Raw genomic sequence first — 24190 nt, forward strand, 5'->3', positions numbered from 1 at the left:
AGAGCTGTAGACAAATACAATTTATACTAATGTTCAGCCAATTTTTTCTAGTTTACTAAGCTGTACAGGCTGGGCTTGAAGTTTCGATCCCCCACCTCAGCCTCTCAGAGTGCCAGGATGAAATGTGCATCACCTATTTTGTTCACAACTATATTCCTACCTACAGACACAAAGCTGTATAGCTCACAGTGTATTTTCTTGGTACACATTTGTTTTTTGTTTGTTTGTCTTTTTTGAGACAGGGTCTTCCTCTATGCAGTTCAGGCTGGCCTTGACCTCACTTTGTAGCCCAGGTTGGTTTTGAACTCACAAGGATCCTCCTGCCCCGGCCTCCCCAGTGCTGGGATTATAGGCGTGCACCACCATGCCCAGCTCTTGTTTGTTTTTTTGAGTTAGGGTCTCTCTGTGTAGTTTAGGCTGTCCTTGCACTTCTGGAGATCCTCTTGCCTCAGCTGGCATTACAGGTGTGTGCTATCACACCCAGCTCAGTATATATTTGTCAACTGAATAAATACTGGGCTTCTTGTACAACTAAGATTTTAGATAAAACAGTATTTAAAAAGAACATCTGAAAGTTTAATGAAGTTAATTTTAAAAAGTAATCTAAAATTTCTTACCTGGTAGGGCTGAAAGGCACTATCTTCAGTTAAAAAATCCAGTTGTTTATCTATAAGGAATTCTACTGCTGTGATTGAACTGGGTATACTTTTTTCAACCAGAGGTTTGAAAGTCTGTCAAGAAAAGAAACAAAACAAAAAATTTCTGATGGTTATTTTCTGGATTGCACCCTCAAAATATGGTGTGAAGGGTATACACTGTATCAATAGAATGTATTAGTGTCATCATTACACTGGTACAATCTAAAGTAAAGCTTTTATCCATAGAATATTGTGTTTACTAAAAAGGAATGACAATAATATGGAACATGAAAAAACTGCAGTATGTAAAATCCCAGTTTTTTTATTTTTAAAAATAGATAATTAAACATGAATGTATATGCAATTTTCTGCTTAACATTAAAAAAAGAAACTCCTGTCAGGCTACAAAGTGAGCTCAAGGCCAGCCTGAACTGCATAGCGAGACTCTTTCTCAAAAAGTCTGACTAAATAAATAAATACATAGATAGGAACTCTTGCGAAAGTAGGATCTTCCTTCCTTCCTCTTTCCCTCCTTCCCTTCTTTCATTCATTCTGAGATGCTAGCGACAGAACTCAGGGCCTCTGCACACTGAGGTATATCTCAGGGTGTATTTTTCATTTTTTACATCTTTGGACAGGCGCTCACTAAGTTGATGAACTGTGCAGGCCAGGCTGAAACTTGCTATACTCCAGCTTTAGCTTTGCAGAGTGGGGCATCACAGGCAGGAGCCACCAGACCATGTTGCTGGGCCCCTCGGTGCACTCTTTTAAACTGTTAGTATTTCTGTTCATAGGAGGGAGACAGGGAGAGATTATGATTTTAATTTTTTTCTAGGTCATTCGAATTAAGTGGGATTTTAAATGATCAGGAAGCGTCTGGTCTTTTAACTCCACCCCTGGCCCTGCCCCTGTCCAGAGCACAAATAACACCCCCCATGAGATCAGCAAGGAGGAAGAGCCCAGGGAAAAACACCACACAAAACTTATCTAGCAGTAAAGTTTCTCTCCAATACTTTTTAAAAAAGTGAATCCAAGGTCCTGTGATTCTTTTCAAGACTGATCTTTTATGTGAAGGACATTATTTATATGTTGGAGTGAGTGTGCAGCAGGCAGGAGAGGAGGAGGAAAGAAGGAAGTTAGATACCATATATTTTAAAATTAGTACATTTTCATAGCAGATGAAGTCTCAATAAAAACCAAGTGTGCCTGTACCCATCGCACTGTTCTAAAGCCTTGAGAATGAAAATAAAATTCCCCCATCTTAAAAAAAAATAGTGGCTTTACTATAAAAGAATCAAAGTTTGGAAAACAACCAACTTAGCTTCTAGATTACCTATATCACAAAAGAAACATTCCTTACTGTAAGGCAAATTAAGTGACCACTAGGATACAAAACAAGGCTTGTGACATAGCAAAAATCCCCAGGGGACCCAAAGCCATTGTGTTTGCCCTTGTACTATTTCTTAAAGAAACATAACATCTTGCTAATTGCGAGTCATGAACAATGCCTGAGGAAAACCTTCAAGATCTTAATGGTTCACTTAGGAAGTTAGTTTCTACGTTTCAAAAATTTCTGAAAGAGTTTTCAAGTTGATTCACTATAGTCTGTAACTGATCAGTGAAAACACATGAGAATAAACATTTTAAATATGTCTTCTTTCTACACCATCTACACAGTGAACTTGTAAATAAACACTGTCATTCCTTAATTGAAATAACATGAAAAAAATTCTAGAGCTGAGGATACAGCCTAGATGATAGAAGGAGCATTCCCCAGAACCCACCTCCTGGGAAGAAAAACAAAACAAAACAAAACAAAACAAACCTTCTTACACTTACTTTCAATATTTATGATTAGAAAATCTAACTGCAGTAACATCCTTCTCATGCCCCAGGCTAACTTATACTATATATTTATCCAGTATTTTATTTAGGGGAGAAATTACATTTTCAAAATAGAAAATCCCCGCATTATTTAGCTACCTTCTGATATTATTGTCCTTTAATATCTTCCATTTGCTAGGACTAATTGAAGTGAGAAAGTTTGTAAAAAAATTCAACAACATTTTATTCAGATTTAAAAATGCTCATCACTATATGAACAAATGACATGAAATATGTCATATGAAGAGATTAATTTAGCTGATCTTTACTGTGAAAAAATGGCTTTTTTCTTATTTTACCTGTCAGTTTAGTAAACTAGGAAATATTGGCACATTCCCAAGAGGACTTTAAATCTTTGAACATTATCAGATGTTCTAATTCTTTTCAAACATGCCAGGTCAACGCAAGAAGGTTAACAAAAATGGTCCACAAAAGGTATTATCTAAGTGGCTAACGATACAATTCAATTAAGTAGGATTTGACAAAGAAGTAAACTTCTTAGTCTTAAGTGCCCCTTTCTTAGGCAAATAGTACAGGTGGTTTGCATTTCCTATGAGACAGTCATTTTATAATATGAAAAACATTCTTCTGAAGAAAACCTTTTAGGACTTTCTTTTCAAGGTAGGTTAGTTTTAGGGGTAAGTTTTAACAAGCCAACTTAAAATTTGTACTGTCAGTTAATCAGGAAAAAGATTTACTGTCTAGGTTAAAAGAAATCTGAAAGTTTTAAGGTATTTAACTGAAAGCCACTGACCAAATCTGGCTACCAAAAATGTAAAAAAATAGCTTAAAAATGATCAAATTTGAGTACGCTTAAGAACAATGTTCTGATACATGAGTATTTACAATCATCTACAGAAGTGCAAAATATATTATGCTTCTTAAACAGGAAACAAAAAGTCACAAGTTGTAAATGTTACAATATTTATTTCAACCACAAATGTTATCAAGTACTAATACTTTTTATAGTATTCCTTAAAGAATAGTATTTTAGTATGTATTAAGTGAAAAACTGAATGTGTGTCTGAGTCTACTTTATGGAAAGATTAAAGACAGCAAGTGAAATAATGTAGTTAAAATGTGCTCTGCTTTCTTAATGTGCTAAATCAACAATGTAACTATTGTTAAATTTTTGTACACCAGTCTAAAATATTTCAGAGCTATATGATTTGCTTAAAAATAAAATGTATATAATTTAAGTGAAACCAAATGAACCCTATAGCTTTTATATTGAATCCAGTAAATATTTCAAAGGCCTAGGTGCACTGGAATGTAAAGAAACTAGAACTCATGCATAACTAATTAAAGACTCTAAAGATATCCTCCTAAGAGGAACTTCCACAGCCTAAGGGGAAGCAATGAGCTACCATCTGACCAAAGTTACAACAGAATATGGCCCTAATCACAAAGACTTACTCAAAAGTCTTTGAAATCCCAAACTGAAATTACTAACTTAAGACTGAGTATTTAGCTGAAATAAAACTTTTCAATTTTATTAACGGATTAAGAGGTTTTTTTAAAGGTCATTTGTCAATGTTAAACATACTTTAGAAACAGTTTAAAGCCAAAATAAATATAGCTCAGAGCCTACATTTCTACTGAGGCCTACCACGCTATAGGAAGAATGCTTAGAACAACTGTATCCTGTTTGGGGCTCCATGCTGCACCACATTCCATTCACATGAGGAAGAGGCCAACAGATGAGGCTTCCCCGAAAAACATTTTTTAAAATAAATCAGCTACAGTTCTCAAATACAACTCAGCTGCTCAAACAAACCATGTTAAAGCTCACCATTTAACAGGAAATTCATGAAGTTTATGTCTACAGTCTGAGTTTCTAACCATCTCCAGTTAACATTTAATAATTATTCTTTTAAGTTAAAAACAAAAAAAAAAACAGGCTCATTAACCTCTAGAACATGATATAAATCTGAGTGCTGGTGAATACTGAAGCAGAAAACAATCCAGGCAACATTTTATAAGTGAAGGTTTAGTCTACCAAAAAAAAAAAAAAAGAATGGAGTGACTTCAAAGAACAAAGTCCAAATTCCCACCCAAGCAGGTCTATTGAAAAACACCATACTGTTAGAAAACAAGCTGGGGGTGGGGAACAGATTAACACACACACACACACACACACACACACACACACACAACAAATATCCTTGCTTCCCTTTAAACATTATAGTCTAATTTGAAACGTTCCTGCCATAAACAAATTCTAGTTTTTAAATTAATTTTTGTACCGTGTTCTTAAATTACTACAAACAGAGTAAAGCTCTCTAAAATAGTTTTTAAAATCTTAAAACCAGAAAGGCTGGGGCCAGAACTATAAAAGGCAGTGACCTTAATTCCTAAACCTGAGAAGCAAAACCAAATGTAAATTAAGACAAAAGAAAAAGGAAGCAGGAAAATACAAACCGTACTTTGTTCTTGAGAATGTTAAAGTATCTTTAAATCTCCGAAATCCAAGCCATGGATTTAATAAAGGTCAGTAAGTATAGCTGATACTTCATTTCATTCTTGAGCAGTTTTTTTTTAATCTAGGGTAAATACTTCTTTATAGTCTTCAAAAATCATAGGCAAATGGCTCTCAAACCGAGCATTTCTAAGCTCACTTGCAGCAGCGTCATTGTATATAGGAAGAAAAGCCAAGACCACGGAGCGAAGCAGAAGCTGTAACCTAACAAGTCTCCGACGAGCAAATGACGATTTTCTGCCTGTTCCGGGCTCTGCCCTGGCAGCGACGAGGATTACAACTTGCTCTTTGTCATCAGCGCCGTGGTGTTAACGACTAAGAAATCCTGCAGCTGAAGCACTACTGCATCCACCGATCTAGGTCAGGATAATTTCTCCCGAGGTCACTTACATAACCAGTAAGATACTCCAAATAAAGAGAACAGCCATCCATTAGCTAGAGAAAGCCTTTCCCACTGTACTCTGCGTGGAGAACACACTGCAGTAGCTTCCAACAGTGCAGACACCCAAATGAGAACGCGTAACTTGGCTGAGGGCACACAGAGAAGGGAAGAGGCGGTGCTCTGTAAACTGTAACTAATCCTCCGTCACAGGTGCTGATGGAGTCACTTCCAGCACGAGTCACATTACTGGTGATTACTCATTTGGCTGCGGCCATACAGACTGGCTCATAATTTTAACAACAGACAAAGACAGACTAGTGGCGAGACCAAGAGCTCAAGTTTACTGTCTCCTTCAAAAAGCAAATGCAAATATGTACCAAGTTTCTGCCTTCCAGATTCACCAAGGTGGGAAACTGCACAGAACAACATGTAAAATATCTTTCAAGTTGGCAAACCCGAAGGATAACTTTAAGCCATAAAAAACACTTTCAGTGTTTTCCAGTAAAGATTTTATCTTTTTAATTTAATTCTTTTGCCATATTTTAAAAACTCAAAAAGAATCAATATAAAACATTTTTTGGTGTAAGAGTGACATCAAATGACATAAACAAGCCTCAGAAGCACTTAAAAGAAAAATAAATTGGTAATATTTAATTTGATTTTAAAATATTGATGACACTTTCACTACTTGTACAATTTAACCTACAGAGTTCACAGATAAAGACCTTTAATTTAAAAAGCATAAAATATTTTCTGATGTATTTAATCTCAACTTCTACTTTTTATTTTTATTAGTACATTTTTAAGATTTTTTTTTTGAGACAGGGTCTCACTATGCGTTCAGGCTGGCCTTGAGCTCACTTTGTAGCCCAGGCTGGTCTCAAACTCACAATGATCCTCCTGTCTCAGCTTCCCGAGTGTTGGGATTACACGCATGTGCCACCATGCCCAGCTAGAGTATGTCTTTTTTTTTTTTTTGGTACCAGGAATTGAACTTATGACCTCATGCTTCCCAGGCAGGCACTTGCGCCACTGAACTATATCCCCAGCCTTAGAGTATGCAATTCTTAACTTGAGAATTATGCTGTCCAATATGGTACTGACTAACCATATGGAGCTAGTTACTAAGCACATGAAGTATGGTCACTCTGATTTGATGTGTACTGTATGTACAAAATACACAGTGAATATGAAAAATTATTTAAGTAATTTTACATTTCTTATATATGAAAATATTTTAAATATACTGGGTTAAATAAAATGTAGTTAAAATTAATTTCTTTGCTTTTCACTCCTATCCTCCCTCCTCCTATACTGTGCTCTGAGTTGTTTATGCCCTTTTTTATCTTTTGTTTTGAGACAATGTATTGCCAAATCATTAAGTTGCACAAGCTTTGCTCTAATTAGCACTTCACCTGCCTCAGCCTTCCAGAATGCTGGGACTGCAGGCCTGTGCCACCATGCCAGGCATCAACTTTTAGTGTAAAAGATAAAAAATTTAAAATTACACACATTACTCATTTCTTATTTCTCTGTCACAGAGATACTGTAATAGTGATTTTCCTTTTATAGTACAGGGCTTATATGGTGATAAAAGGCTAACTTCAGCTACCCAACAAATCAAGGAATACAGAGGGAAAACAAATCTGTGGCTGTATGCTAAATACTCATTTGTCAGTATAATTAAATTTTAAACCTTTAGAGGATTCCATGAAATTTGTTAAGTTTCTGACTTAAGGAGAGTTGCTGCAGTGTTAAAATTTAATTGAAGCAGGACATGACTATACACAGCTTGTATCTCAGCACCCCTGGAAGGCTGAGGCAGGAGGACCTCAAATTCAAGCTCAGCCTGGTAAACTCAAGGGATTTAGCAAGACCCTGTCTCAAAATTTTAATTTTTTGTGTTTTATTTTATTAGTACATTTTAGATTTACATAATAACATTCATCACAGGAAGTTTTACCTGTACATAATCTATCTTGCTCTTTTTTTTCCCCATTCTCCTTTCCTCCTTTCAACCTCTCTTCCCCTCTTTATAAAAGCTTTCTTTTCTTTCCTATTTTCTTTTTTTTTTTCCCTTGTCTCTTCTTTCCTCAAAATTTTAAAAACTACAAAAAATTTAAAAAAGGGTTAGGGTTGCAGTTCAGTGCAAAATCCTTGGATTCAATCTTCAGCAGCTCCCTCTTCCCCAAATTAACTATGTACAGAGACACATGTGTATTCACTGAAACTGAAAATACAGCTTTAAATGTTATTTCACCTATTTTTAAATGATATATATAAATAGTCTTTCACTATTTTATTTGTCCCCAAGTAGATACCTCAATTTAAATATGTCTGAAAATTTACCCTTTTTATGCTACATAATGTCTTTATACCTATTCCACACGTATTAACTTCATTTATAGAACATAGCAGGTTAACTATTGAAAAAAGCGGTATTTTCAATTTAGGACATGAGTGCTTTGCACTTACTTCCCTTGTTAGCCGGGTATGGTAGCAGACACCTGTAATCCCAGCAACAGGAGCCAGAGTTTGAGATCAGCCTAAGCTGATAGATCATAAACCTAAGCTGATAGATACCAAGATCTCTAAAAACCTCAATCAATGAATTGACTGATCTTGTCTTAAGGATAAAAAGAGCTGGGCTTGGTGGTCCAAACCTGTAATTGCACCTATTTTAAAGGATGAAACAGGAAAGCAGATTTAAGGTAGCCTGGGCAATTTAGCAAGACCTTAACCTCTCACAGACAAAAAAAAAAAAAGAAGTTGGGGATGTACCTCCATGGTAGAGCGCTTCTCTACCATTCCAAAGGCTGAAAAGAGATGGACATTGACTATTCAAAGACTATGAGTAAATATGGCTTTACTTTATAGAACATGTGTGGTTCCACATGTTCTATAAAATATAGAACGAAGTATTTTAGAATGAAGTATTTTGTTTTTATCTTTTTTTTTTTTTTGAAACAGGGTCTCACTATGAAGTTGAAACTGGCCTTGAGCTCACTTTGTAGCTGAAGCTGGTCTAAAACTTTTAACAATCCTCCTGCCTCAGCCTCCAGAGTGCTGGGATTACAGGCATGTGCCACCATGCCCGGCCAGAATAAAGTATTTTGGATAGTGCTGTCAAGTGAGTTATTACATCACATACCCTAATCAATCATTCATAATCACTTAGACATAAAATTAAAAGCCACTGGACAAATACAGCAGTTTCTGCTGTGCCCCAAACAACAAAGCAGCAGCAGGTGCTTAATACAGCTTGGTATTATAAATTATGAAATTGTAGGTACATTTTCTTAATTTATATTTCTATGATTTTTGTAAATAAGAGAATAAGCTTAATATTTCACAAAATTCTATAATCATTCATAAACTCATTAATTATATGATACATGCCTTAAGAGCAGCTCTTTGCTCGAGTATTATCAGACCCCAAGAGAATCAAGTAGCACATAGAACTATACTTACCTGATAATTAAATTGCCACAATAATCACATATTTCCAGTAAAGTAGAATGTACTACTTTAAAATAAAATCAAAGTACTTTAACACAAATACTGAAAAAACCAAACATTCACTTTCAGAAAGTATTCCATATACCATGCTTAAATTAAATCAAAAGGCCTTTCCACTACTGAAAATACTATACTATATAGTCTTTTGGGGTTCAGGGAGCTTGAACACAGAGTCTTCACATCAGGCTACATCCCCAGCCCTTCTTAGTTTTGAGAAAAGATAGGTTAAGTCTCTAAACTAACCAGGCTGGGCTAAAACATGCTCTTCCTGCCTCAGCCTCTTGCTTCAGCCATCAAGACTTCTGTTATAGGATTGACCCCCACTTTTAGCTAATTCTTGATTCAAACCAACAATGTAAAAAGATTCAATTAGTTGATAAAAATAAATGCCTTTTAAATATTTAAAGATATTTAAGTGTCAGGCATGGAGGTGCACATCTGTAATTTCAGCACTTGGGAGGCTGAGGCAGGAGGACTGCCTCAAGTTTCAGGCCAGCCTGGGCTACACATAATGAGGTCAAGCCCAGGTCAAGCCCAGCTTAGTGACACCCTGTATGAAAAGGGGGGGGGGGGGGACCCCTACCATTTTTATAATTTTATGAAGTTTGGTCTGGTACTCTGGTAAATTTCTAGCCCAAACAAAAATAGTGAAGTAATGATATAAACAAGTTTGTATAAGCTTCAACTGCTAACTTTTGATAAAAGTCTCCTTAACTCTTATTCTTGCAACTCACTGGGGACCACAGATTCAGCCTTTCAAAGCGTGGAACACACCTATCTGAGGAGTGCAGTTTCTTATTCCTTTAATTATTCTTAGGAGTTTATACCTTGCTTACTAGATTAAGGAAAGAAACAAAATTGTTACTGTTAATTTTTTTGGTTGGAAGGTGGGGGTGGATAAAAGCCTTTTTCTGGCCGCTAAACCAGGCCAGGGGAAGAGGAAACTACTCCAGTTACCGCCCAGAAATACACATCTCTCACTTCCTTCCTTTTTAGTTGGTTTCTAGGTTACAACTGAATAAATCAACAGAGGTGAGAAAGTAAACAGAGACTAAAAGGAAAGCAACATTGGCTATCTAAAGAAAATCTGTTACTTCCAATAATGTGAGACCCTTATATGTATAATTCAGAGTTAAATAGGCATTTTGGTTCCACTTATCTTGGGCAGTGAGAAAAATAAATCTCTCATCTTTATATGTTGGAAAACCTAAACTAACTAGTGGACTTCTCAAATTATACAGATCTCCCTTCAAAAAAATGAAGGGGTGAGGAAGGGATAAACAACAGAAACATTTTTCTTCCCTTTTTTTTGCAGTATTAGGGACTGAAATCAGGACCTTGCACAAAAACCTCCTCTACATTTCATAATTTAACACTGTAAATTTCTTTTCTAGATGTACGGTTAGGAAAAGAAGGCGAACATTAACTAAAGGATTTAAAGTTGATATTTCACAGCCAGGCTTGGTGGCACTTGCCCGTAATCCCAGCACTCAGGAGTCTGAGGCAGGAGGATTGTTGTGAGTTCAAGATCAGCCTGGGCTACACAACAAAAGCCTGTCTCAAAAAACAAACAAACAAACAAAAAACAAGATAAACAAAACAAGCGGAGGAAAGGGAAAAAGGAAGGAACAAGTGCAGGAAGAGGAAAAAGACAGAAAAGAGAAAATACTCCAATGATGGAAAGCTAGCTGTAACAGATACTACAATATATTTCAATTATGATGAACCCAATAGTATGATACCAGAACATAAAGACACAATCTTATCAATGGACAGTTTACAAGCCCAGAAACTGACTCAGGTAATAATGGGATGCTAGTGTATGAAACAAGTAGATTTTTCAGTCAGAGGAGAAACATTAAAGAATGTGACAACTGAATAAAGAATAACAGAGCATTAAAAATGGAAATGGAGCTCTACAGAGGACTTGCCTAGGATGTGTGAGGCCCTGGATTCAATCCCCAATACAAAAAGGGGACGGGGGTAGGATAAAATTTCATTTTCACAGGTAAAAAATGGACATTTGAAGAGCTTAAGAGACTTTTCGTATCAAAAATCTTGTTTATAGAAGCACCGGAACTAGAATCTAACTCAGTGGTCTGGTTTTACTCCATAAAACTTGTGTGAAAGAATTACACTGTTTTCAATGCTTGTCGGAATGGGTGCCCATCTGCTGAATAAAACTTTAAGTGGAGGAAAATGAAACCCTTCTAGAAGAAATTTTCAAGTCATAAAATGTCAAACTAAAGAATTGTGATATAACAAATTTACGTATTTTTTAATTTGTGTTACTAACTCTGTCACTCTTTAGAACAGAAATAAGCATTGTTAGGAAAGAAAGAAACTCAACTTAGAGTTCTTAAGTTCTATTTAGGCTCTTTCCAGCCAGAGCTCGTGATGGGCATCTCTCGATAACAAGCAGAAAGGTTGCAAGAGGGGAGGGCAAAAGAATCCACTACCACAAGAAGCAGAAGAATGACTGGGACACTCTGCTGCCAACACTAAGCCTGGCCCTTGCCATGTACACCCAGTCCAGAGTTTGAGGAGGTAACAAGAAGTAAAACGCCTCTTGGGGCTTTGAGTGTGGCACTGCACCGGATGAGGACTGCATCACATTTCCCCATAAGGCCAACACGGAACCTAACTATTGAGTTTGATTTGCTTCTCATGCAACTTGGCTGGCAACCCGAATGGTGGAAAGAATTAAGTTTGTGAACTGAGGAACCATTGTACATACACAAAGTTGTGCAGGTATTACCACAGCACATTTTAGGGCATTTCCTAATATCACCTCCCCAAAGAAATAATGTACCACTTGGCAGTCGCTAACTCCCCATTCTTCTCTGCCACAGGCCTGTGCAACAGCGAACATCAATCTATTTTCTATCTTTTGATACATTTGCCTATTTGTGTATCTCCTATAAATAGGGTAAGAGCTATTCTTGTGTTCTTAATATTTTCAAGATTCTGCCATGATCTAATATGCAGCAGTATTTAATTCCTTTTTTATAGCTAAATAATATCCTACTGTATGGATATACCACCTTGCTTACAGATTAATCAGCAGATCAACATTAGTTTTTGAGGAATTTTTATACTGATTTTTATATGGGCTATTAGGAATACTGCTGCTATGTTTGTGTACAGACAAGTTTTTGTATGAATTTTTTTTGCAGGGGTGTACGCTAGAAGTGAAACTGCTGGGTTGTGTGGTAATTTTGAGGAATTGTTACATTGTTTTCTAAAGCACTTGCACTACTTTATATTCTCACTGGTAAGGTATGAGGGATCTTACTTGTATACATACTTGAGGACATGACACTTACAAATTTTTATTGTAACCATCCTAGTAGATACAAAGTTGTAGGCTGGGGATTTAGCTCAGCAGCACTGCCAGAGGTCATAAGCTCAGTTCCCGGTATGGGTGGGGCGGGGGAGAGAAAACGAAACAAAACAAAATAAAGATACAAAGTTGTATATCATTATGGTTTTGATTTACATTTCCTTAATGGCTAATGATGTTGGACATGTCTTTATGGGTATCTCTTTTTTTAAAGGAAATGTCTGTTTGTATTCTTTTCCTATTTTTAATTTGGTTATTCATGTTTTTGTTACTGAGCTGTATTTACATATATTCTGGATACAAGTCTCTTATTAGATATATGAATTTTCTTTCCCAGGCCACACATGGTCTGGGAGGCTGTGAGGAGGCAGGCCTACACCTTGGGGCTTGGAAACAACTCCCATCCTTCCAGCTGGCCCATCTTGCAAGGGTGGCTACTGTGCCCAAGTACACGCAGCCGCCCGCAGCAATCCCACAGTTGTGCACGCGTGCTCGCAGTACCAGGCCCCTGGCCTGGCCTCTGAGGAAGTAGTTCAGGGGGTCTCGGACTTGGGCACTGATGTAGCAGGTGAGGCCAAACATGGCCCAATGGTGGCTGCGGTGAAGGTGTAACATCTGGCCTGGCCACTCCTTCGAGGGCAGAGCTCCAGGTCCTGTGTATGAGGCTGTAGGGGGAGGTGACCTGGCCAAGGGCACTATTGATGGTGGTGCTAGCATAGGCCTTGCACTGACAGTGCCATCCGGGGTGTCCGTGTACAGACTGAGAAGCCTCTTCGCCAGGGCAGCTCAGCCAGACCCTGCACTGGGGGTCTGGCAGGATATTAAAAATATCCCCAGTGGTAGACTGACAACCTGTGGTTAACTTTTAACACCCAGATGAACCTAACCAGCATGGTGCTGGATGAGGGTGGCCCACCTGCAGACTGGTGCTGGCAGCATAACAGGGAGAACTGGAGAAGCTGTTGAGAAGCTGTTGGGAGTTCGCAGAAGGTGTTGGGAAGCTGTTAGGGAGCAGCTCTTGGGCTATTCTGCTGGAGGACCTTGTCATGCTGGCTTTTCTGATGAACTTGGCTGTTCTCATTGGAAGAGAAGCTCGGGAGCTCTGGTCCTCACTTTGAGCACTGCTTCCTAGCTCCAAAGGGGAAGATGGTGCACTGCTCACTCTTCTGGAGAAGCTTGCTGCTTTGGCTTTCCCAATGGAAACTTGGCTTTCCTCCTCATTGAAGCAGCTCAGGACCTCACTGTTGCTCAGGATGGCTATGGTACTTTTCCAGGGGGAGCTCTGGTTCTTACTCCACATGTTGCTTCCTGGCTCCAGTGCAGATCCCTCAGCCTGCTAGCCCAGACCCTTCATCTCACTGGCACATCCCACTTTCTAGCTTGCACCATTGACCCTTGGGCCTTCCTGGGGCAGATCCATGAAACAGGCCTGTATGAGGCATCATCCTGGGCTCTGGGCCTCCAGCTGGATTCATGGGAGGCAATATTATGGTCGTTAGGTCTTCAGCTGGACTGATGCAGGACATTACTGTGGGATCCAGACCCCTCAGCTGGATTCTTTGGTCTTCAGTATGTAGACAGATTTCCTGCACTCTCTTTTTGTATATGTTTCCTTGGGTGACTATTATAAACAATCTTATAAAATAAAATGTGTCCTGTATTATATTGTTCCCCTTGCAAAACCCCAACTACAGTACCCTCCACTAGTTATACTTAGAAGAATCACACCGGGAAAGTTGGACTACTGACACGGTGGAAGAAAAGGAGAAGTTATTTAATTCTGTTACCATTACTTCTATCAACACCCAGTCGCCCTGTCTGGCAAAAGAGTTCAAACACCTTCCCTGGAGGAAGGAACCTCTCTAATAGATGGTGTGGGAAACTGGCTCTGCACCTGCCGAAGACTGAAACTAGACCCATGTCTGTCACCATGCACCACACTAAAGTCAAAGTGGATCAAAGATCTAAATATTAAAACAGAAACTCTAAACTTGCTGGAAGAGAGAACAGGTATAACTCTTGAGAACAGGTATAACTCTGGAAGAGAGAACAGGTATAACAAAACTGATTGCATCAGAAATACTATAAAGAATCAACAACTGGGACCTCATCTTACTAAAAAGATTTTTGCACAGTAAAAGAAGCCACCAAGGGAGTGAAAAAAACAACCCACAGAATGAGAAAAAAAATTTAGCCAGTTATTCCTCAAAGGACTAATATCTAGAACATAAAAGAAATGAAAAAAAAATCATCCCCCCCCAAATTTAAAGACCCAACCCAAAAATGGACATGTGTGCTGCATACACATTTCTCAGATGAAGAAGTACTGTTATTTCTGTTGAGAAAAAAAAATTTTCATGAAAAGTATATACCAGAGATTAATGGGTAGTGATGTAGCTCAGTGGAAAAGCCCTTGGTCCTGAGTTTGATCCCCAGACCATCAAAACCAAACTAGATACTAAACAACCACCTAAATATTGAACAGAGGATAATTTTTGCTTTAGGAATTGTAACTAGTTTTCTTTTAAAGTAACACAAGTGTATTTTCTATTATTTCGATAATTAAAAATAATATGGACATTTTTATACTTTTATAAATGATTAAAATTCAATCCAAGTATAGATAGGGTCAAATAAACTACATATTAGAATACAAACCTGTTAGAGGCTGAGTGTGTGCCTCAGTGGTACCGTGCATGCCTAGCAAGTACGATACAATGGGTTCAATCCCCAGCCCCCACAAAAAAACTGGGGGAAAAAAAAAAAAAAAACTAAATTGGTTGTTATAAGCTCCAAGTCATGATTCAGAATTCATAAAATGATCATACCCTTACTAAGATATTAAACATAGGTACCTGTTTGTTTGTTTATTTATTGATTGATTGTCTTTTTGAGACAGGGTCTTGCCATGCAGTTCAGGCTGGTCTTGAACTCACTTTGTAGCCCAGGCTGGCCTCAAACTTGCAAATATCCTCCTGCCTCAGGCTCCCCAGTGCTGGGATTACAGGCGTGCACTACCATGCCCAGCTCTGTTTAGTATTTATAAAAGAGGAAAGGAATAATTTAGAAGCTATATACTAATCTGATCTCCACAAAATTCCAAGTTAACAAAAAAAGAAAAAAATTGTTTTAAAGGAGGAAACAAAAACTTTTAGAGGAACAAATCTATAGCCATGTATGATGTTACATGCCTGTAATCCCACCACTTTGAATATTCTATTCTTCATGTTTATCACTGCTATTAACTGATGAAGAATCCTGAAAGGCACGCTTTGCTTCCTGAACTTGATGTTAAAGGACTGATATACCATAAAGGGAAGGCCCACAACAGTAGCTCTTAATGAACAGTGCCCTGTATTACTACCTCAGTATCAGACACAACAAGGAATTAGTTAATGCCAATTGTTGAGCCCAAAACAAATTTACAGAATCAAAAAATCTGGGCTTGGGGTTCAGAAATCTGCATTTTAACAAATTCTTAGGTAATTCCGTTGATAACTAGTTTGGCTAACAATTAACATTCTTAAAACTTTTTTAATGTCAAGAACCTCCTTTGAGAATCTGATAAAAGCGATGGCTCCTCCAGAAACACAGAACAACTGGTACTATGCATGATAACATCAGGATTTCCAAGATCACCTGAAAAGACTTCTAAATTATATTTCTAAGCCTTACCCTACTTTACACTGAAGGTAGAACCCATGAATACCTAGTTTTAAAAAGTTCTCTGGGTTCTGTTGGCTTTGGAAACCACTGCTTCAGAGGTCCATGACTCCTGGTTAAGAACACTGTCTCTATTTTAGGGCAGAGCACCAAAGTCCCACACTCAGTCTCCTGATGGAGACTAAGTTTCTTTAGCCACCTGGCTCACTCAAAAAGCTACTTTCTTAGTAACCATGGAAATCTTTAACTACTTTACCAATAACTTTGGAAAGCTTGCTATTTTCTCCGTGAGGCTGTCTGACTCACGTAGACGCCCTATAAACTCTACCCACTTTCACAAACAGATTTCTAAATGTGAACAGTGCATGGCTTGCAGGGAATAAACTGCTATTATGCAAGAGATACTTATTCAAGATCTCGCTTCTCAGAAGTATCAAGCAACTAAAGCAACAGACTGGGAAAGTGACAACTTTGCTGCTCCCATGAAGCAAGCAAGAACCTAACACCAAATAGTTAACACTGTAACCTAAAGGTAGTTTCCTATTGATATTGTAAAAAAAGTAAGGTTTTCTGAGACAAGGTCTCTCATTTAGTAGTGTAGGCTGGCCTTGAACTTGTGATCCTCCTGCCTCAGCCTAGAGTGCTGGGATGGAGTGCTGAGATTAAAGGTAGGCACCACCACGCCCCCGAGGCAACATGAGGATTTATAGTCACTGCTGATTTCTGTTTTTTTATGCATAGTAAGAGGAAGTTCCTCAAGAAGACCTGAAGAGCCAGAGTATAGTTAATCATTCAACAAAAAGATTTCAAGGCTGACTTAAATTGCCTGTGAAGCAGCAAAAAGTTTTCCAGGTCAGATGAACTATGAACCCAGAATGAATTGGCTCTAGATTGTGACTGAAGATGAGGCTCTAAAATTACACCATACACTTTTTCATTATATATTAGCAACTGTGGCCAATATTTTAAATTTTTCACTTTTATTTTTTCCAATTGTACTGCAGTATAGTTGGCTTAACTGTATGAATTTAAGATATATAACACAATGACTTTATAGAAACCTATATACTGTGAAAAGACTACCACAATTAACTTGTTTAACACATCTACCACCTTACCTACTTCCCTTTTTTGGTAGAGGAAGAACATTTAAGATCTACTTTCTTAACAAGTTTCAATTATACTATAATATTGCTAACTATGGTCAGCACGCTAGATTCAACCAAAAAAACATTTTCCTTTGATGAACACCTTTCATTTCACCTACTCTCTGACAACCATCATTTCACACTGTTTCCACTAGGTTCAAAGTTTTAGATTCTTAAGTAAGACCTACACTATTTGTCCTCTGGTAGGGTTATTTCACTTAACATAATGCCTTCAATATTTTGTTTGTATGTATGTATATATGTATGTATGTACGTACATAAGTATGTGAGAGGGGCTGGGGATTTAGCTCAGTGGCACAGCGCCTGCCTGGCAAGCACAAGGTCGTGAGTTTGATTCCCAGTACCAGAAAAAAACAAACAACAACAACAGAAGTATGTGAGACAACGTCTCACTATGTTTGTTGCCTAGGCTGGTCATGAACTCCTAGGCTTAAGTGCTTCTCCTGCCTCAGCCTCCTGAGACCTAGGGCCATTGTGCATTGTTTATTTGTTTTCTGTGGTGTTATAAATCAAACCAGGGCCTCAGGCATACTAAGTATGTACTCTACCACAGAGCTACATCCCTAACTCCCTAACTCCCCAACTTCCAATTTTTTGAGACTAAAGTTAAATATCCTATTGTTTTCTTATTTATTTTTGTTATATAAGTAGATATAACTAAATAATGTAAAAGCATTACTCTATTAAAAAAAAAACAAAGCTTCATAGTAAAATAATTAGAGAATAACAAGTTAATATACCATGTGCCAAATGTTACTCACAGTACATGTCATAGACACATAAGACTTAAAAAAGTAAAAGAAACAAACAGGTAATAGCACAAAACTTTCTTCTCAGTGAACTAAGAGAAACTAGTAGAATGCATGCAACAAGCTGTCACATATATTGGAGTATTTTTGAAACAACAGCACAGATAATTTGGGGAATTATCTGAACTTCTCCCTACTTCCTATTCATCTTCTAATCTGCTCTTTGCTTATGTACTACAAAAGTACTGTGATTAAAACAGCACTGTCCTGGCACAAACACAGACATGTGGATCAATGGAACTGAAGAAGGAGAAAGAAGCCTGAACACATTCAGCTTTCTCATCTTTGAAAAAGGAGTTAAAAATATACATTGGAAGAAAGATAGCCTCTTTAATAAAAGGTGCTGGGAAAACTGGGTATCCACATGCAGAAGAAGGGGTCTAGACCCAAATTATCTCACCATGTACTATACTAAAATAAAAAAGGATCAAAGATCTAAATGTTAAAACAAAAATACTTAAGCTGTTGGAAGATAAAACAAGTATAACTCTTGAAACATAGTGTGGTGGATTGAGAACTGGTGAGCAACTTGTAACACCCAGCTGAACTGCATCAGCGTGGTGCCGGGTGTGAAAGGCCCACCTGAGGACTGTTGCCATCAAAACAAAAAGGAGAACTGGAGAGAAGAGGAGGGGGCTGTTGGTTCTCGGGCAGGAGCTTGTCATGCTGATTCTTCTGGATATGAATTCAGCTATTTACATCCTGGATATGAATTCAGCTGTTTACATCATTGTAGGAGCTCGGGACCTTGTTATCGCTGAGAATGGCTATGGTTCACTTTGGGGGAGGTCTGGTTCTTACTCTGAGCCTCCCTTTCTGGTTCCAGAAGGGAAGATGGTGCACTGTTCAATCTGCTGGAAAGCTTATTGCACTGGCTTTCCTGATATGAACTTAGCTGTTCTCATTGTCGGAGGAGCTCTGGTTCTTACTTTGAACATCACTTCCCAGTGCAGACCCTTCAACCCACTGGCACAGATCCTTCATCCTGCTGGTGGACTTTCTAGCTTCCAACACTGACCTTTGGGCCTTCCCGGCATAGGTCCGTAAAACAGACTTGCGTGAGACATTGCTGTGGGCTCTAGGCCTCCAGTTGGACTCGTGGGGGGCACTGTCATGGGCTCTAGGTCTTTAGCTGGACTCATGCAGGACCCTGCTGCAGGATCCAGACCCTCAGCTGGATTCTTTGACTGTTTAGTATGTGGACAGATCTCCTGCACTCTTCATACTTGACTCTTTGTGTGACTTCTATAAATTACGTTTTCTGCATTAAATTATTTCCCTCGCAAACTGTGACTACAACACATTGGCACAGTTAAGGACATTCTGAACAGAACCCCAGAGGCACAAGAAGTAACATCAAGAATCAACAAATGGGATTATACCCAAGTAAAAAGCTTTTGCAAGCAAAGGAAACAAGTGAAAAGACAACCTATGGAATGGGAAAAAATTTTGACAGCTATTGTTTGGACAGAGGACTAACATCCAGAATTTATATGGAACTCAAAAAAATTTAGACTCCTCAAAATAAAACACCCAATCAAAAAATGGGCAACCTGAATAAACAGACATCTCTCAGAAGAAGTACAAATGGCCAATAAATACATGAAAAAATGTTCAACAAGGCTGACCATGAGATAATGCAAACTATGCCCCAGACAGAATGGCTATCATCAAAAAATCTAGTAATAACAAATGGTGGGGAAAATGTAGAGAAAGAGGAATTCTACACTGATGGTGGGAATGTAAACTAGTATAACCACTATGGAAACCAGTGTGGAGATTCCTCAAAACACTAAAAATAGAAATTCCATTTAACCTAACTATCCCCTTCTAGGTATCTTCCCAAAAGAGTCAAAGTCATATTAAAGGTATTCATACATACCCATATTTATAGCAGACAATTCATAAGTCAGATCTTAGAAATAGCACACCTGTCCACCAACAGAAGAATGGATAAAGAAAAAGTGGCATTTATACATAACATAGTATGGCTCTGCTATAAAAAAAGACAAAACTTCAGGCATTCATAGGCAAATAGATAAAATTTGAGAACACAGTCTTAACTGAAATAAAACAAGCTTAAATATGGCATGGTCTGTCTTATATGAGCAACTCAAAATATCCTATTTTTGATACTTAGAAAATATGCATAAAGTTACAATTTAAGGTGCACATCTTTGGATGAATATGTTCAATTCACTAATTTTGAAATATAAAGCATAAGACTCTTGGCAGTAAACCAAGCTTTCAAAATATATTAGGACAATAAGTTCAGGTCCAATAATTATTCATTTAGTTAATAAACACCTATAAAGCACCCATGATATGCTACCCACTGTGCTGTCACATCTTTTTTTTTTTTTTTTTGGTACCAGGAATCAAACCCAGGGCCTCAAGCTTGCCAGCCAGGCACTGTGCCACTTGAGCTACTGCCCCAGCTCCCCACTGTATTTGATGCTGTATGCCTGAAAGTAAAATCTGTCAATGTTTGGTTTATCATGGATATCTAGATAAAATGAATACTGCTGTATCATGTACAATCAACACATCATAAGTCGAACATACCTTCAGTCAAAATGCATTTAATAAGGCAGGCATGGTAGCACAGGTCTGTAGTAACACTCTGGGAGGTTGAGGGAGGAGGATTACAAGTTCCAGCCCAGCCTGGACAATTTAGCAATTTGGTGAAATGCTCTCTCAAAATTTAACAAAAAGAAAGAAAAAACAAAACAGCCTGGGGATATATAGCTCACTGTGAAGGAGCTGGGTCCATTAAACATCATGGCTTCCCTTAGCCTTCTTCAAATGTGCTCAAAGCACCTATATTGGTCTTCAGTTGGGTAAAATCACTCAGCACAAAGCCTTTATAATAAAATGTTAAGTATCTCCTGTAATTTATTGAATACTTGTATCAAAAAAAATTCCAGTAACAGTACACTACAGAGTACTGAGGAGCTGCAGTTTGCTACTACTGCGCAACCCAAGAAAGTATCCTACCAGGTATCACTAGTGCAGAGAAAAATCAAAATTTTAAAATCAAACCATAGTTTCTACTGAATGCATATTGGTTTCATACTGTGGTAAAGTCAAGAATGCATTAAGTCAAACTATTTTAAGTCAGCACTGCCTGTAACTGTTCTTGTACAATGAAATTTCATAGGAATAATCCTTAAATCTCCTGTTTAAGTTCCTAAAAGCCACAACTGAAATATGGCGCAATACATACTCCCACACACCTCCAGGCCCAATTATTAAACTACGTTGTAAAACCTGCTTTGTAGCTTTTGATGTAAGAAGGTATTAGGAAGTTTTATTCATTCAACAAATATTAACTGAAACATTTACAATGTGTTAAGTATTGTCGGAGAAATTTTGGATGATGTAAAGATGAAGCTAATCAAAAACTCAAGAAACAACAATGCTCCTGGTAGAAGGTTGAAACTGCTGTTATACAGCGTTAATATGAAGTAACAGTCTCAATACATTGAGATTATTTCAAACGAAAATTAAAGACATTCCATTAGAAAAACAGATGTTCGAACATAAAAATCAAGCGATCTAGATAGTTAAGACCCATCTATAATTAGGTCATAATCTGAATGCTTAAAAATAGGAGTTATGTTTGGGGTTTCACTGCACTTTAATATACTGAAAATTTCTGCTATATAGTATTGTAGAGAAGAGGATCTAATATACACAAACACAAGCCTTCAAGGGATCCAAGAACATACTGTAATTATTTGCAAAAATTTATGAATATGTGGCTCTTTTTCTTAAAAAAGGGTTAGTAAATAGTTTCTGTCGGATTCTCAGTGAAATTCCTCACTCAAAAGATTCAGGCAGGGACTGGGGATTTAGCTCAGCAGCACAGCGCCTGCCTGGCAAGCGCAAGGTCATGAGTTCAATTCCTGGTACTGGAAAAAAAAAAAATATTCAGGCAAGTTTCTGGAAAATAAACTAAGTCTAATGTATATAAATTAAAGATAGCCCAATTTTGATTCAATATTTAGAAAAACTATTATCAGTTTTAGTTGTCCAGTAATGTGATGTGTTATATCATAAAGCAGCTGCTAAAACATGGGTATGCATTTCCAATTGTATTATGATGTCTTTAACTTTTTCAGGAAGATACCTGTAAGAGGAATAGCTGAATTAAACAGAATTTCTAGTTTTAGTTTTTTGAGGAATTCCGTATTGATTTCCACAGTGATCATCCTAATTTACATTCCCACCAACAATGTAGAAGGGCTCCTTTCTCCACTCTGCAGGCTTGCCAGCAGTTGTTATTCTTTGATTTCTTGATGATGGCCATTCTTACCAGGATAAGATGGAATCTCCGTGCTGTTGTAATTTGCATTTTTCTAATGGCTGGGTGTTGAAGACTTTTCAAGTACTTGTTAGCCATCTGTACTTCTCTGAGTGTCTCTTCATTTCACACGCCCATATGTCGATTTGTGTTTTATTTGGCGGGGGTCATATTACTGTGATAGACGCATACTCCTGTTTATTAGCAGCACAATTCATAGTAGCTAAATCTACGAAGCAGCCTTATATGTCCATCAACATATGAATGGATAAAGAAACTGTGCTACTTATACACAATGGAGCACTGCTCTGATATAAAGAAAAACTTGAGTCATGATATAAAGAAAAACTTGAGTCATTTGAAGGAAAACGGATGCACCTTGAGATAATAATATAAGTGAAATAAATCAGACCTCAAGTTTAACTATTGCATGGTTTCTCTTATATAAGAAATCTGAATTATAAAAAAAAAAAGAAAAACAAAAGATAGGTAACAGGAGCTGGGCATGGTGGTGCATGTCTATAATTCCAGCACTCAAAGGCTGAGGCAGGAGGATCACTGTAAGTTTGAGGCGAGCATGGGGCTACAAATTGAGTTTAAGGCCAGCCTGAACTACACAGCAAGATCCTATCTCAAAAGAATGTAATAGGAGGCAGGAATATAGAACTTCCTCGAATGGGGAAGGGGTCAAGAGATGGAGGGAGAGGGGAGGAAGAGGAGGTGATAAAAGGGATGTGGTACATGTGTTAGGTGCATGTGCCAACTCCACACAAGGGATGTAAACATTCTGCACTGCAAACCTGTGCTAATAAATAAAGGAAGAACAATAAAGAAAAAGAAAGTCCCAATTTTTCAAGAGAATGAACTCCCGCAGAGGTGTAAAAATACTGTGGCATGAGACTTTTTAAAAAGTTAGGGCTTTGATTTAAAAAAGTCGTTTTAAAATTTTAATCATATTTGAAAGTAGGTTTTCAAAGAGTATCAGTGGTTGATACTGTTACAGAAGTCTTTTCATTTTGGCTGTGAGACATATAATATAGTAAACAGCTGTAATTTCGGGGGGGGGGATAATACCTAGCTCTAGAAACAAAGATAACAAATGAGATAATGATGCTCATATGTTATGGTTACTGTAGACTGCAAGCAACCCGTGCTATACACTAGCACTGAAAGAAAAAAGACTAGAAAGAAAGAAAACGTATGAAAACACCAACTGATTCTTTGTAAAGCTAAGCTCACTGAATTCACCTATAGACTGATAATTATGTCACCCTAAAATGTCAACTCACTGGAAGACATTATGTGACCTCATGTGTCCTCTGTCTAAGAAATAAGTATGCTAGGTATAGTTGCTTAGCAAGTATTTTATGAGTTACACCTCTGGTCAAGTTTTGATTCTAGCACTCTTTCCTACCTGCTGAGTCCTCAGGTTTACATCTAACTCTGGTCCTTGTATCTAACTACTAGTAGCAGGGAAAGTTGCATACTATGCTGAGTATATTAATTTTACTTTTTTATGTCTTTTCTTCCTCCCAACCGAACCCCTCTTCCTATGCCAGGGATATAACCCAGGGTCTCAAGCATGCTAAACACACCTCTTTTATAGACTATGACTCTCTTTTCTTTTTTTTGCAACCGACTGGTCTTGAATTCACTGTGCAGCATAGGTAGGTCATGATCTACAGTGATCCTCTATTTCCCAAGTGCTGTGAAGACAAGTGTGCACACCATGCCTCGTTTTAAACAACTATTAGAACAGATTTTAGGTTCCCAGGAAGACTGAATAGAAAGTACGGTTCCCATATATCTCCTACCTTCCTACATGTTTCATTCCTGGGGGATTCTGAAACATACCTCCAGGGAGTGGTACGAGTACCATCACTGTCCCATCAAGAATGAATGAGGGCTGGGGATTTAGCTCAGCGGCAAAGCGCCTGCCTGGCAAGCGCAAGGTCGTGAGTTCGGTTCCCGGTACCGGAGAAAAACCAAAAAAAAAAA

General features: G+C 37.8%; 1 protein-coding gene across 1 annotated transcript in view; it reads right to left on the reverse strand.

Annotated features, from left to right (window-relative positions):
- The window catches only part of Jmjd1c (jumonji domain containing 1C), a 209239-nt gene that overhangs the window by 74863 nt on the left and 110186 nt on the right, over nucleotides 1–24190 (reverse strand). Inside the window, exon 4 of the mRNA XM_013514771.1 lies at nucleotides 618–731. Coding sequence (XP_013370225.1) covers nucleotides 618–731 — 114 coding nt within the window. The remainder of the gene's footprint in view (nucleotides 1–617; nucleotides 732–24190) is intronic.

The sequence above is a fragment of the Chinchilla lanigera genome, unplaced genomic scaffold (assembly GCF_000276665.1).
Source record: "Chinchilla lanigera isolate Chin_1 unplaced genomic scaffold, ChiLan1.0 scaffold00024, whole genome shotgun sequence".
Taxonomy (NCBI): Eukaryota; Metazoa; Chordata; class Mammalia; order Rodentia; family Chinchillidae; genus Chinchilla; species Chinchilla lanigera.